Raw genomic sequence first — 14,788 nt, 5'->3', positions numbered from 1 at the left:
AGAGCTGGCAAAAAAAAGGGAGAGAAAGTAAGTATTTATGGTCTTATAGTAAAAGGGAAAGCCTTAACTTGCAAAACAGTCCTTTAGCAGTATGTACAACGTACTTTTTATTTCCATGGAATGGAATCAAACATGGACTGAGACTACAGAGTATAGACTAGAAAACCAGCAAATGCCAGAAACTGTGGATGACACAGTGGAGACAGGTTTCAGAAGAGGAAAAAAGGACTCAGGTAAGGGTGGGGATGGGACTGCACTCAGGTGAGGGTAAGTCCCAGGTCAACTGCTCTTGGTATTTACATAGAAAATCAGTTGCCGGCCTCACTTCTTAAAAAAAATCATTTGTATGGCCTGGACACTCTGTGACCTCTTTTTCTTAAGGCTAGCACTCTATCACTTTGAGACACAGTGATACTTCCAGTTTTTCTGGTGGTATTGGAGATGAGTCTCCCAGACTTTTCTGCTCAAGCTGGCTTTGAACCATGAACCTCAGATCTCAGCTTCCTGAGCAGCTAGGATTATAGGTGTGAGCCACTGGTGCCCAGCTTGCCGTCCCCACACCCATGGCTACCATCGAGTCTGAGAACACAGAAGGAGTCCACCATCTACCACTTCCGGTCTAGTATGTGTCCTTCCTCAATATAAACAGCAAGAATTCCGTTCTCGGACAGCGAAAGACACCGAGGCACCACTGACCTAGGTCGTGTGGCTGCTGACAAGCAGCGGGGCGACGATGGGATTCTTGAGACAGTTTTGTGACGACGCAGGCAACAAGGGGAGGGGGCGGTAACAAAGCTCCATCACACATTTTTTTCTCAAAATATTTAATTTTCTTTTGAAAAGGATACATACATTCTTGGCTTCCCTTCCCACGTCACTCCAGCTACCAGCAGTGATCCACTCGCACGCACACGCTCACGTAAGGCCATGGGCTGTGGTCTGCCCCTGCCGGCTCCATGCAGGAAGAAGGGATTTTTCCTGGCCTCCTTCCCCCGGCAAAAGTAAGGGAGACAGGAGCTGCCAGAACGCTGGCTTCTGGGGAGGGCAGAGCCCACACTCCGCCTCACTACATGCACTTAGAAAAATAAACCCAAGTAGTGTTCTGGCATCCCCAACAACAGCAAAAGACAATCTACCTGGAAGTCATCTTTGCCATTTTCTAGAAAAAATTATTGCACTTAATTAACAGATGTTAAAGGAGCTTTGCCATGAAAGCCAGGAGCTCCTGGGCCCTTCCCAGTGCCAAGTGCAGAGCTGCCTGGCACAAAGGACTGCCCTGCCTGTGCTGAAGGGGTTGGGCCTGGCTCTAGGCAGGGTTCACCGCCCAATGCCTTCCCCTTTGCAGGAACCAGTCGGGCAAAGCTCATCCTTTGCCAAGGGTCCGCACATCTGGGACCTCCGCGAGGCTGCTGGATCTCTAGATGTGTATTTGTCTATCTAGACATCTCTCATGTAGACACATTTTTTGCAGTATTCTAGCTTATTCATGATTTGTCTATTCCGTGGCTGTGATGAGACAGAACAAAATCAGTTTCTCAAGTTCCGGTTGCAAGAGACCTGGAGGGTGAGGGCCCAGGGGGCCCCCACGGACAGACACATGGATAGGCACCAGTCCTCTTCGCAAGGCCTCAGTTCTTAAAGCCAGGTAGGAACCAAGCTCAGCCGAGCACCTCTCCCCAAAACGCCAACCTCCAGACTCCAAGGGCTTTATCCAACAGCCCAGCAGCCACACTCTTTCCAATTAAGCACTTTGGGAAGGAGCCAGACACCCCTGCCTGGGAGAAGGGAGGGCATTGCACAGGCAGAGGAGGAACAAGGGGTGCGACATCAGCCTCCCTCCCCATCCTCTGGGGTCAGAACACAGAGGTCATCCAGAGATGACGTTGTCTGCCCCTTAAAAAAGTACAAGTGAAAAAGAAAACCACAAACCTTACATTTTCTAGCCAAAGAAAATAAAGAGCTTTTCAGCTCGAGGCTTGTCCACCATAAGAAAACGAGAACAGCCTCTGGGTGAACAGCTACTCCAGAGCTGAGTGCCGCGTGGCGGGCAGACACTGACATGCTGGATGCAACTGCCCTGGGTAGGTACAACAGAATGAGAGTGTGCACATGGTTTCCACAGAACCACAAAGTCAAAGGCGAGGGAGAAGACACCTCCCTTGGCCTCAGGGGCCCAAGTCAAGTCCCTGGGAGAGGCAGGTGTGCAGGTCCTAGAAGGCGGTGGCATCCCCTGGGTGCAGTCTGTGGCTAGCGATGGCTTTTCCTAGTCTTGCCATCCCTTTATAAAAAGTCACCAGTGAGCCACCGCTGTAAATAAAGCCAGTGTTAAGCATGACAAAGTGGCTCCATCACTTCTGTCTTCTCCACAGTGGCCGCCAGGGGGCCCAGCAGACTCAAGTGAGCAGAGGCCTCCACAACTTGCCTCAGTTATTCTTCTTTCCAGAGGAACGTAAGAAAAAGCCACAGTCACAGCTGTGGAAACAGCTCTACTGTGTGGCAAGGCCTGTGTGGCCGCTGCCGCCGCCACCGCCACCTAGACAGTGGGACTCTTGGATTGCATAAATGTCCTATGAGTTGCAATGCCCTCAGCAACTCTGGAGGTGCCTTGCCTTGGTAACACACCTGGGAGCCCACACTGGAGGGGTCCAGAGGGAGGACCGAGAAGCCCTTTTCTGCCTCCAGGGACAGCAGGCTTTAGCCTGGGCCACGCTGGTGGGCAGAGCAAGAAAACAATGGAGCTTCTCCAGAAATAGCCCCCGGCTCTGGTGCCCACAGGGTAGGGGGCTGTGGAGGCCAGTTGCCCAAATACTGTGAGGGGAGGTATCTGGAGCTCAGGAGGTTAAAGCTTCCTGTTAAAATCCAAGATCTGAGGGTGGTTACTGGGTGGAGTGAGCCTGCAAGCCGAGGCCTGTCAACTGGGATAAATACAAGGTTCTCAGGGCTGGACAGGAGGAGACAGGAAGACTCCCCTCCCTGCTCTGCACTGGTCATCAGGCCCCAAGATCTCCCATGCTGGAGCCTCTCCTCTATGGCAGGGAAGACAGAGTTGGTGCCTAGGGCCTTGAGCCTGGCTTCAGAGTTGTGAGAAATGGGGTGTGGGGACTAAGTGGGGGGGCAAACTTCTGCTGCAGGCCTTACACCCCAACCTTACCCCAGGGTGAGCAGAGACCCCAGTCCTGAGGCTGGTCACTTGCATATTGGGAAGATGGGAATGAATGCTTCTTGCCGAGACTTTCTGGGGAAAGTGAGGTGCACAACAGACACACCCAGTGGAAATGCACCTGCTACCTGAGACCACACAGGGTGAGGTGACCATGACTCTTTCTGCAGACACGGCACTCAGCAGGGCCCAGGGGAGCCTGAGCAACCTATGAAAGCAGAGGATCAAACTCCAGAGGCCCCCTCCAATTCAGCTGGGACATCCAGGGACAGGAAGGCCGGCCATTCACCCATCTACAAAGATTCTCCTCACGTTCCCCTTCCGACAGGAGGCTGCCTCCCCAGGGAAGTCGCCCTGTGTGTGCACTGGCCGTGTCATAATGAAGCTGAGACGTGAACACCCCCAGAGCAGGACACTACCATGTGCCCACGACGAGTCCTAAGTCTCCACGCGTGCGTGGGGTCCAGGGAGCCCCAGGCAGAGGTCTGAGGTGCAGGCAGTGCCCTGCCAGGGTGGGGGTGCGGGTTACAAGGGCCCGTACTTGGTCTCATACTTGGACACGATGGTCTTGCACTTGCCCACCTCCTTGCGCAGCTCGGCTACTTCCGTCCGCAGGGCTGTGTTCTCCTTCTCCAGGAAGGCCGCCCGGATGGTAATCTGGTTCTCTTTCAGGCGCCGGGCATCCCGAGACCGCTTCGCTGCCACGTTGTTCTTCTTGCGCCTCGTCCAGTACTTCTCATCCTATGGGAAAGGGCCCTCATGGGTCTTATTCCCCCAACCTTTCAGCCAGCCAGACGCCTCTCTTAATGCACTGGTGAGGCCAGAACTAAAGCCAGGCCTTTGGGGACAGAGCTGCATGAGCCAAGGAGTGTGGAGGGACACTGCCCAAGCCTGTGGCAGGTGGCAGGAAGGAAGTACTTCCCCTGGGATGGAAGGCAGCCTTCTGTGTGCAGTTCCCACCGAAAGTACCACCCAGGCTCTGGCTTCTTCTAGACATGCTACTTGTGGTTGAAGGCCTGAAATCTGGGACCAGAACTTTAACTCTAGTCCTGTAAGACTGCTGGCTGGAATATGAGAATTCCTCCCCCCTGCCCTGCCCCGGCCATTAACTCTCTGAGTTTCCACTCCTCATCTCTGCAGCAGGAAGTAGTAACACCAATGAGTGTCACACAAGGCTCATACTGGTGCCTGGCCTGGAGTAAGGGTCTCAGAAACACTTGCCAGTTACTGTTAGTCTCACAAATCTCCCAACATGAAGAACCTGAGGCACAGAAAAACCATGGGTAGCAAAGTGGGGTCTGTACCCATAGCTCTGATAAAAAGTCCCTCTATTTTTTTCAGGACTAGGTCTTACACTCTTGCTTACTCAAGGCTGGCACTCCACCATTTGAGCCACAACTCCACTTCCAGCATTTTGTTGGTCCACTGGAGATAAGTGGACTTTGCTGCACAGCCTCCTGAATAGCTAGAAAACAGGTGTGAGCCACCAGCACACAGCCTTCTTGTGGAAAACCACAAGTTCTCTCTTCCCTCCAGTTCCTACAGTGTCATCCAGCTGAGAGCTGCTTGTGCATCCCTGGAGATGGCCAGATAGAAGCTGTCCTTTGTCCTTCAAGACAGGGAATAATAGCTCAACCTCAGCTCCTTCAGCAGAGTGAACTCTCGCCTAGTGACTTGAGGGAGGATATCGACATAGTCAGAGGCCATAGGAAGGAGAGAGAAACTCAGAGGTGACAGGCTCAAATGATACCTGACTGCCTTCATTTTTACTAAATTGTGGCAGGATATGGCTCCACACATTGAACTCATGTCTTTCTGGCTGGGGTCCACAAAAAGGAAGATAAAATCTTTTTTTTTTTTCAACTTTTTTTTTTTTTTTTTTTTTTTTTTTGCCAGTGCTGGGCTTGATTTCAGGGCCTGAGCACTGTCCTTGGACTTTCTCAAGGCTGGAGCTCTACCACTTGAGCCTCACCACCACTTCTGGCTTTTTTTTTTCTACTTATATGGTACCGAGGAATCGAACCCGGGTCTTTGTGCATGCTAGCAAGCACTCAACCACTAGGCCAAACTCCCAGCTCCGGAAGATAAAATCTTATGTATAGTCCCTAGATTCCATGTGTGTGCGAGTGTAATTCAGGTCCTTGCCTGTAGTGAGCAAGCCCTCTATCCCTGAGTCCCCCGCCCACAACTCTTTACCGATCAGGACTCCAGGTTACCTTCTGCTCGTCGGGGACAAAGACCTTCTTGGCCTTTTTGATCATGGGCTGCGGCTTCAGGTCCTCCTCTGCAAACTTGTGCTTCCGAGGGTTGAAGAGCTCCCCGCCCGGGACACTGGAGAGCACCAGGTCGGCTGGGTCGGGATTGAAGTTCACGTCGACCTCCACACAGTTGGGGTCGATGGGACTGGGAGTCTCCCTCTCCTTTTCCAGGGAAGATTCTGAAAGACGAGACAAGTCTCTGGACAGTAGCTCTCAGGTTAGAGGAGATGCCTGCCACCCATCATCCCACACGCCTGCTTTTTAAAACTCAATCTGTCACAACAGTGCAGTCCTTCAGGCAGGCAGGCAGTCACACTGTGGCTCAAGGTCACAGCCCAGGGAAGAATCTCTGCCCTCACGTACTGGTGCTGCATGCACTTGAACACGCGCTCCACCGTGAAGCTATACTGCTGAGCCCAAGGATGCTTGGAAATAAAGGCCATCAAAAAGAATCTCCCAATAGCTTTTCTTCTTCCCCAGAAATGTGAATGAAATATTAAATCATACACTTCTTCCTGTGTCTCAAGTTCACAATGAATGAGAAACAGCTGAATCTCTGGCCTACAATGGGCTAAGGACAGAACTTAGAAATGTCACGTTTCAATCCTTCCTTCCTTCTTTCCCTTCCGTCCCTCTCTCAGTACCGGGGGATTTTAACTCAGAACCTTGTGATTGCTAGGTTGATGTGATACCTCTGATATGCATCCAGCTCTGTGTGTGTATGTGTTTTGTCAGTTGTGGGGCTTGAACTCAGGTCCTGGGTGCTGTTCCTAAGCTCTTCTGCTCAAGGCTAATACTTTAAACAGTGCTACTTCTGGTTTTCTGGTGGTTAATTAGAGAGATTCAGAGGCTCTCTCAGCTTCTGAGTAGTTAGGATTATAGGCTGAGCTGCTGGCACCCAGCTTCCTGTTTTCCTTTCTTTCTTTTTATCATCGTGGGGCTTGAACTCTGGGTTTGGATGCTGTCCCTGAGTTCTTCAGCTCAAGGCTACAGCCCTATCCCTTGAGCTACAGGGCATTTCCTGTTTTCTAGTGGTTAATTGGAGATAAGAGTCTTACAGTCTACTGCCAGCGCTGGCTTTGAACCTTGATCCTTAGATCTCAGCCTCCTGAGTAGCTAGAATTACAAGCATGAGTCACCGAGCCCAGCTTGTTTTTCTTTCTCTTTTGTACCAGAGGTGGGGCTTAAATTTAGGGCTTCTTTCTCTTGCTTAGCTTTTTCAGCTCTTCACTGGCACTCCACCACTGAAGCCACTCCTTCAGTTCTTGGCTTTTGGTAGACAAAGTGAAGATAAGATTCTCTTGGATTTATCTGCTCAGGCTAGCTTCAGACTTCATCCTCAGATCTCAGCCTCCTGAGAAGCTAGGATTACAGGCCTAAGCCACTGGCACCTGGCTCCCACCTGTTTTTTTGTTTTTAGGACTGGGTTCACTTCTTGCTATGGTTTGTGCCTGAGCACCAATCTATCTACTTACCTTCTTGTGCCCTAGGATAGGCACAAGAAAAACAAACAATCTTGCCTGCCTGGGCTGGCCTGGCATCATCACCTTCTTAATCTCAGCCATCAATGGAGACTGGAATGACAAGTGCATACTACTGAGACTAGCTCTGGGTTGAGAAGGGGTTCTGTGAACTTTTCTTCCTGGGATGGCTTTGAACCACAATCTTCCTGTTTTCAGCCTCCCTTACAAGTAGGATTTTAGGTGAAAACCCTTTGGAGCCTGGCTTTCAGTTCTACTTTTGGGTACCTAAGACATACTCCTCACTTAGTGAAACTTAGCTAAATTTCCTGACAACTCTGAGGAGTATTTATTTACAGACAAGGACACTAGGGCTCAGAAGAATGCAATGCTTTCCCAGGGTCACACAGATAAATGACTGGACTAAAATCTAACTCCTGGCCTGGTTGACTCATTCTGTGTTTTTCCCTGCTGTTTTACAGTGAACACTGGACTAAAGACACCTTTAGAGTTCAAAGGTTGTATATTGTTAAACACAAGCTATATTTAAAAAAATGAAACCTTTGGTCTTGTCCAACATTAATCCAACAGACATGCACTCAACACTGATTATATGCCAGTTGCTGTCCTAGCAATAAGTTGTTTAAAAGACAACTAAAAATTCCTGCCTTTATGGAATGTTTCTCTAGTGGACAGAATTACATAAAGTTTTATTTTTTGGTGCCAGTAGGGGGGCTGAACTCAAGGCCTGGGCTCTGTCCCTTAGCTTGCACTACTTGAGCCATAGCTCTACTTTTGGCTTTTTGGTGGTTAATTGAAGAGTTTCATAGACTTTCCTACTTGTGTTGGCTTAGAACCATGATCCTCAGATCTCAGCCTCCTGAGAAGTTAGGATTACAGGTATCAGGCACCAGCACATGTTGCAATTATTAAAAAAAATTCTTATTAAAATGTTAGATCCTAGGGCTGGACTATAGCTCAGTGGCAAAGTGCTTTCCTAGCAAGTGCAACGTCCTGGGTTCAATCCCCAGCACCAAAAAAAAAGGCAAGAAAAAGTTAAAATGTTAGATTCTTCGTAGACTCCTCAGGTGAAAGACATTTCAGGAAGTGTGACCACCAAGGCCAAAGCCCAGAGAGAGGCTGGCATGTTCCAAAAGCAGTAGGGTACAGAGTGGCTACAGTTAGTGAACAGTGGGAGATTAACTGTATGTGTGGAGAACAGAAAATGATGGGTCCTTGATCTCAACAAAACTAAGGCTCTCAGCAGGGGGCCATTTTGTCTTGAGGGGATGTGGGGAAAGTGCAGGACAGGCCGAGGAGCTACTGCCATCTAGTGCCTAGAACCCAGGACACTACAAACCCTACAATGCAAAGGATAAACAAAGATCTTTCTCTAAACACAGGAAAAAGTTATCTGATTCAAGGATGGATGATGCTGATTTCACTTTTTCTCTTATGGGGTAGAAACCACTGCAGAGCTCTACACTGAGGCATGACATGATCTGACGTAGTTTTATTTTATTTTTTTGCTAGTCCTGGGGCTTGAACTGAGGGCCTGGGTATTGCCCGTGAGTTTCATTTGCACAAGGCTAGCACTCTACCACTTGAGTCACAGCACCACTTGTGAGTTTTTTTGTTTATGTGGTTCTGCGGAATTGAACGCAGGGCTTCATGCATGTTGGGTTAGGTAAGCACCCTACCACTACGCCACAATCCCAGTCCTGACTTTGGTTTCAACTGGATCATCCACATAAACTCTCAGCAACCCTAACAAAGGAAGTGAAGTCAGAAGTCTGAGTGGCAGAAGTACAAATACACAGGGACTTGTGTGTTAATTTGGGGACACAGGGGCCACCAAACCTCATACCTGTCAGACAAATAGCCAAGGGACCCACCACATGGAACTGATGCCCCATGGGACACCATGTCTGGATGTACCTCCACAGCAACCAAACACGGATGTATGTTTAAGTGTCAGAGACAAGAGAGAGCCCAAAGAAAAGAAACGAGATAATACCCAAAGACTGTATAAAAGCATGGCTTAGGGCCAGGGACTTTAAGGAATTTTCCTTCCTGTGGATAGCTCTGTGAACAAATTCTTCCTACTTACCATAAGACTTTAAAATTACTGCTGGAAGGAGAAAGGTCCTAATCTATTTGTATTTGCCTGAAACAGTCTCCTCTGAGATTCACCACCACAAAACATTAAAAACTAAGTTGGAGCTGGGCACTAATGGCTCATACCTGAAATCCTAGCTACTCAGGAAGCTGAGATCTGAGAATCGCAGTTTAAAGACAGCCTGGGCAAGAAAGTCTGTAAGACTCTTATCTCTAATCACTAAAAGTGAAGCTAAAGTGGTAGAGATTCATCCTTGAATGAAAAAACTAAGGGAAAAAACCCAGGCCCTGAGTTCAAACCCCAGTTCCAGAACACAAAAAAAATGAATGAAGCTGGGCACTGGTGAGTCAAGCCTGCAGCACAGCTATTCCTGAGTAGCCAGGCTTAGACCCAGAGGACCATAGTTTGAGGGCAGCCCAGGCAGAAAAGTCCACAAAACTATTTCCAAGGGTAGGCTGAGTGTAGCTCTAGTGATAGGGGTGCAGAACAAATGTAAGAAGTTTAAACACTGGTAGCAGCAAAAAATAAACTGAAATCAAACAATGTAGAACATCCATATCTTGCGGGTGGATACAGCAATTTATACACTCTTTGGAAGTACCTGCAAAAGGGAACATATGCTTGTCCACTACTCTAGCAGTCTATTCCTACTTGAATACCAAGAAAAATGTGTGTAAATGTTCACTCAGACACACACTTAAATATTCACAGCAGCAGTAGTCATAACCCAAGCTGCAAATGCCCGAGGCCCTTCTGATGCAGAATTAATACTTGGAGGCATGCTGACACAATGGAATACGATTCAGCAATGAAAATAAATGAATCCATGCTGCGAGCATAAAAATGGATGATTTTCACAAACAAAAGTTGAGTAAAAGAAGCCAGACACACAGGATAAATACATATAGCCAAGCACTGGCAGCTCACACCTGTAAGCCTTGGTACTCAGGAGGCAGATATTTAAGGATTTTGATTTGAAACCAGCCTGGGTAGAAAAGCCCTAAAGGTTCTCATTGCCAATTAACCAGCAAAGAGTTGGGGAAGAAGTGGCTTGACTGGCAAAAGCTTCAGCTTTGAGTGAAAAATCTAAGGGAGAGCATGAGGCCCTGTGTTCAAGCTCTAGTACTGGCACAAAAAAGAAAAAAAAAGTAAAATACTACTTACATTTTATCTACAGAACAAACTGAACAATTAAAAGAGGACTTCTGCTTTCATTTCTACTATGTGTACAATTCTTTAACATCTTACAGTGGTTATTGTGATTTTTTTCTGTAAACTAAGTATTTTATATCTTTTTTGGGAGGCGGGAAGGAGCAAGACTCAAACTTGGTATCTGACACTTTGGCTCATTAGCTTGGTACTCTACAACCCAAGCCACATCTTCAACTCCTCTAACTTTTCTTTCTTTCTTTCCTTTTTTTTGTCAGCCATGGGACTTGAACTCTAGGCCTGGATGCTGTCCCTGAGCTCTTCAGCTCAAGGCTAGTGCTCTACCACTTTGAGCCATAGCCACTTTGGTTTTCTGGTGGTTAAATGGAGACAGGAGTCTCATGGACTTTCCTGCCTGGGCTGGCTTTGAACCATGATCCTCAGAATCTCAGCGTCCTGCGTAGCTAGGATTATAGGTGTGAGACACCGCCTGGCATCCTCTAAATTTTGTGTGTAACTATTTTATCAGTATTAAGATATTCTGAGCCAGGTGCTGGTGGCTCAGGTCTATAATCCTACCTAATCAGGAGGCTGAGATTCTGAGGATTGCAGTTCAAAGCCATTCCAGGTAGGAAAGTCCATGGGACTCTTATCTCCAATTAACAGCCATAAAATCACAAGTTGAGTTGTGGCTCAAAGTAATAGAGTGCTAGCCTTTAGCAAACAAACTCTGGGACTGCAAGGATGCCCTCAGTGTATCATCACAAAACAAAACACATAAAACCCAACCAAAATCAGGTGTCACCTGTGTGGCTTCATATACAGCTGGGCTCATTTCTAGCTCTGTCTACCTCCTGTCTATGGAACCAGACTTCTAGGACAATTCCACTAAAAGAAATGAGCATTCTGGCTGGGTGTGGTGGTATACAGTTGCAATCCCGGCTACTCAAGGGAAATAAAAATGACAATAAAAAATAAATAAATAAAAATGATGGGGGCTGGGAGTTTGGCCTAGCAGTAGAGTGTTTGCCCAGCATGCATGAAGACCTAGGTTCAATGCCTCGGTACCACATTCATAGAAAAAGCCGGAAGTGGTGCTGTGGTTCAAGTGGTAGAGCTCTAGCCTTTGAGAAAGCTCAAGGACCATGCTCAGACCATGAGCCCAAGCCCAGGACTGGCAAAAAAAAAAAAAAAAGATGGGCGTGTTGTTTAAGTGGTAGAATGTTGGTTAGTATGCACAAAGTCTTGAGTTTAATCCCAGTACTGCAAAGAAAAGAAAGAACTCTGGGAACTTACTAAAGCTTCTATATCTAACTAATCTACAGGAAAATAATGAAAGACGAACGCTGTTAAATGGCAAAATCTACTTTTCAAACTCTATAGGACACAAATTGTTCATGATCATTTAAAAAGGAAAGAGAAAACTAAGGACTACAAGTAATTTAAACCAAATGCACATAATTTGTGGGTTTTGTATGGATCTTGGCTCAAACAAACTATAAGACAATAACATTTATTTGTTTATTTAATTAATTTGTGTGCTGGTCCTAGGGCTTGAACTCAGGGTCTGAGTATTGTGCCTTAGCTTTTTGCTCAAGGCTGGTGCTTTACCACTTGAGTCACAGCTCTACTTTTGTGTGTTTGGTGTTTTTTGCTGATCAGAGATAAAAGTCTCATGGATTTTGCTGCTCTGGCTGCACAAGCCATAATCCTCAGATCTTTACCTCCTGTGTGGCTAGCATTACAGGTGTAAGCCACTGGTGTCCAGCAAAACAGTGACCTATATAAGACAACTTTAGATAGTTGAAAGTTGATGGACTGCCAGTTTCAAATGTAAATAGTTTGTTATTTAATTATCTTGAGATGAGAGTTTTGCTATGTTACACAGGCTGGCATTGAATCTCTGATCTTCCTTCCTCAGCAATCTGAATAACCTAGGATTACAGGTACATACCACTGCACCAGCTTATGATTTTTTTTTTTTTGCCAGTCCTAGGCTTGAGCTCAGAGCCTGAGCACTGTCCTTGGACTTTCTCAAGGCTAGAGCTCTACCACTTGAGCCACAGCACCACTTCTGGCTTTTTTCTATGTATGTGGTACCGAGGAATTGAACCCGGGTCTTCGTGCATGCTAGGCAAGCACTCAACCACTAGGCCAAACTCCCGGCCCCATTATGATTTTTTTTTTTTAATTTTTTAAAATCTGTGTTTTTTTTTTTTTTGCCAGTCCTGGGCTTGAGCTCAGGGCCTGAGCACTGTCCTTGGACTTTCTCAAGGCTAGAGCTCTACCACTTGAGCCTCAGCACCACTTCTGGCTTTTTTCTATGTATGTGGTACCGAGGAACCGAACCCGGGTCTTCATGTATGCTAGGCAAGCACTTTAACCACTAGGCCAAACTCCCGGCCCCTATGATTATTTTTTTAAAGACCATCATAGTTTAGATATATGTTTAAATATTTATAGATAATATATTATCTAGGATTGATAAAAAATATTCAGTTATAGCTGGGCACTGGTGGCTTAAGTCTGTAACCCTAGCTACTCAGGAGGCTGAGATCTGAGGATTGCGGTTTAAAGTATGCCCAGACATGAAAGTCCATGAGACTATTCTCTCCAATTAACCACCAGAAAACTGGAAGTGGTGGTGGCTCAAAGTGGTAGAACACGAACCCTGAGTTAAGAGCTTAGTAATAGTACCCAGGCCCAGAGTTCAAGTCCTATGACTGGTAAAAGAAAAACATACAAACAAAAAAACAAACCAAAAACTCAGTTATGAATTAACTGTAGAAGCTGAGTCAGAAGTTGGTAACTTATGCCTATAATCCTAGCTTTTTAGGAGGCTGAGATCTGAGGATTGCAGTTCAAAGCCAGCCAGGATAGGAAATTCTGTGAGATTCTTGTTTCCAACTAATGAGCAAAGGGTGGAAATGAAACTGTGGCTCAAGTGGTAGAACACCAGCCTTGTAGTGAAAATTTAAGGGACGGCACTCAGGCTCTGAGTTCAAGCCCAAGAACTGGAAGTGGCAAGTAAAATTTTAAAAAATGAGTAACTTGGGGCCGGGAGTTTGGCCCAGTGGTAGAGTGCTTGCCTAGCATGCACAAAGACCCAGGTTCAATTCCTCGGTACCACATACATAGAAAAAAGCTGGAAGTGGTACTGAGGCTCAAGTGATAGAGTTCTGGCCTTGAGAAAGTCCAAGGGCAGGGTCCATGCCCTGAGCTCAAGCCCAGGACTGACAAAAAAAAAAAAAATGAGTAACTGCATAAACTGGATGATGGTTACAGGGTGATTTATATTTTTGGTACCAGTATTGAACCCAAAGAGCCTCCATATGCTCTACCACTAAACTACACTTTTGTTTTTGCTTAAAACTTTTCCCATATTAAAGTTAAAAAAAAAAAAAGTTGAGTACCAGTAGCTCATGCTTGTAATTTTTTTTTTTTTGCCAGTTCTGGGGCTTGAACTCAGGGATTAGGTACTATCCTTGAGCACTTTTGCTCTACCCCTTTAGCCAAACACTACTTCTGGCTTTCTCTGTGTATGTGGTACTGAGGAATAGAATCCAGGGCTTTGTGCTTGCTAGGCAAGCACTCTACCATTAGGCCATACTACTAGCCTGTAATTTTTTTTTTTTTTTTTGCCAGTCCTGGGCTTGAGCTCAGGGCCTGAGCACTGTCCTTGGACTCTCTCAAGGCTAGAGCTCTACCGCTTGAGCCTCAGCACCACTTTTGGCTTTTTTTCTATGTATGTGGTACCGAGGAACTAAATCTGGGTCTTCATGCATACTAGGCAAGCGCTCTACCACTAGGCCAAACTCCCAGCCCCTGGCCTGTAATCTTAACTACTCAGTAGGCTAAGTCTGTTCAGGAAAGTCCATGAGACTCTTATCCAAAAAGTTGGCAGTGGAGCTATGGCCCAAGGAGTAAGATGATACCCTTGTGCAAAAAGCTAAGAGACAGTGCCCTGATCCTGAGTTTAAGTCCCAATACTGACACACACAAAAGTATATGAGAATTTCTTAGGTGTGAGTTGGGAAATAAACCAGGAGGCACTGGCTTTTAGGACTCTGACCTACACAAAGCTTTGCAGAGACTGCTAAGAAGGAAGCCATGTTTTCCCTGGCAGGTTCACATCTACGGGGCACAAAAACAAATAACAAATAAAAATCAGAGGCAAAAAAGGTAAAGAAAGAGAGGACAATGTCAAATCCTGAAGATGTCTTCTGGGCAGTGGGACTACCTTCTCTATGTCAGTGTGTAGCAGCAACCTAGGTTCAAGTGCTATCTCTAGAACCTAGAACTATATGTCCTAGACAAATTACTTAAGTTCTCTATACTATACTTCTTTTTCCTTTCCATTTTTTTAGATCTAAGACTGGGACTTGCAATCAGTACCTGACAATTTCTCTCACTGGCTGATACTCGACCAACTGAGTCATGCCTCCAAGTCCAGTAATTCATTTTCCTTATTTCACAACAAGTATAATAGCACTAATCTTGCAAGGTTATTTTGATGAATTGGTGCTAAAGCCTGGCACAAAACATGTGCTAAGTAAACATAAGCACTTGAAATAAGGGTACTAATGGCATTAGCTGGTACTGCCTGAGCTTTCCCATAGTCTTCACAATGTGCAGGTAATGG

The 14,788-nt window shown here is 46.4% G+C and overlaps 1 protein-coding gene across 3 annotated transcripts in view; it reads right to left on the bottom strand.

Moving 5' to 3' along the window:
• Positions 1 to 664: 664 nt before the first annotated feature.
• Tef (TEF transcription factor, PAR bZIP family member) overlaps positions 665 to 14,788 on the bottom strand; it is a 30,866-nt gene continuing 16,742 nt past the window's right edge. For 2 of the 3 annotated variants that reach the window (XM_090328803.1, XM_090328802.1), the window contains exons 3-4: positions 5,377 to 5,597; positions 666 to 3,901 (exon numbers count right to left, since the gene is read on the bottom strand). In XM_090328803.1, coding sequence (XP_090184929.1) covers positions 3,686 to 3,901; positions 5,377 to 5,597 — 437 coding nt within the window. In that variant the 3' untranslated portion in view covers positions 666 to 3,685. Of the gene's footprint in view, positions 3,902 to 5,376; positions 5,598 to 14,788 lie in introns of all 3 variants that reach the window. The other variant, XM_090328801.1, reaches the window with a different exon arrangement.

The sequence above is a fragment of the Megascapheus bottae genome, chromosome 2, assembly GCF_031878675.1.
Source record: "Megascapheus bottae isolate mThoBot1 chromosome 2, mThoBot2.hap1, whole genome shotgun sequence".
NCBI classification, from domain to species: Eukaryota; Metazoa; Chordata; class Mammalia; order Rodentia; family Geomyidae; genus Megascapheus; species Megascapheus bottae.
This window is presented reverse-complemented; position numbering and strand designations above follow the sequence as displayed.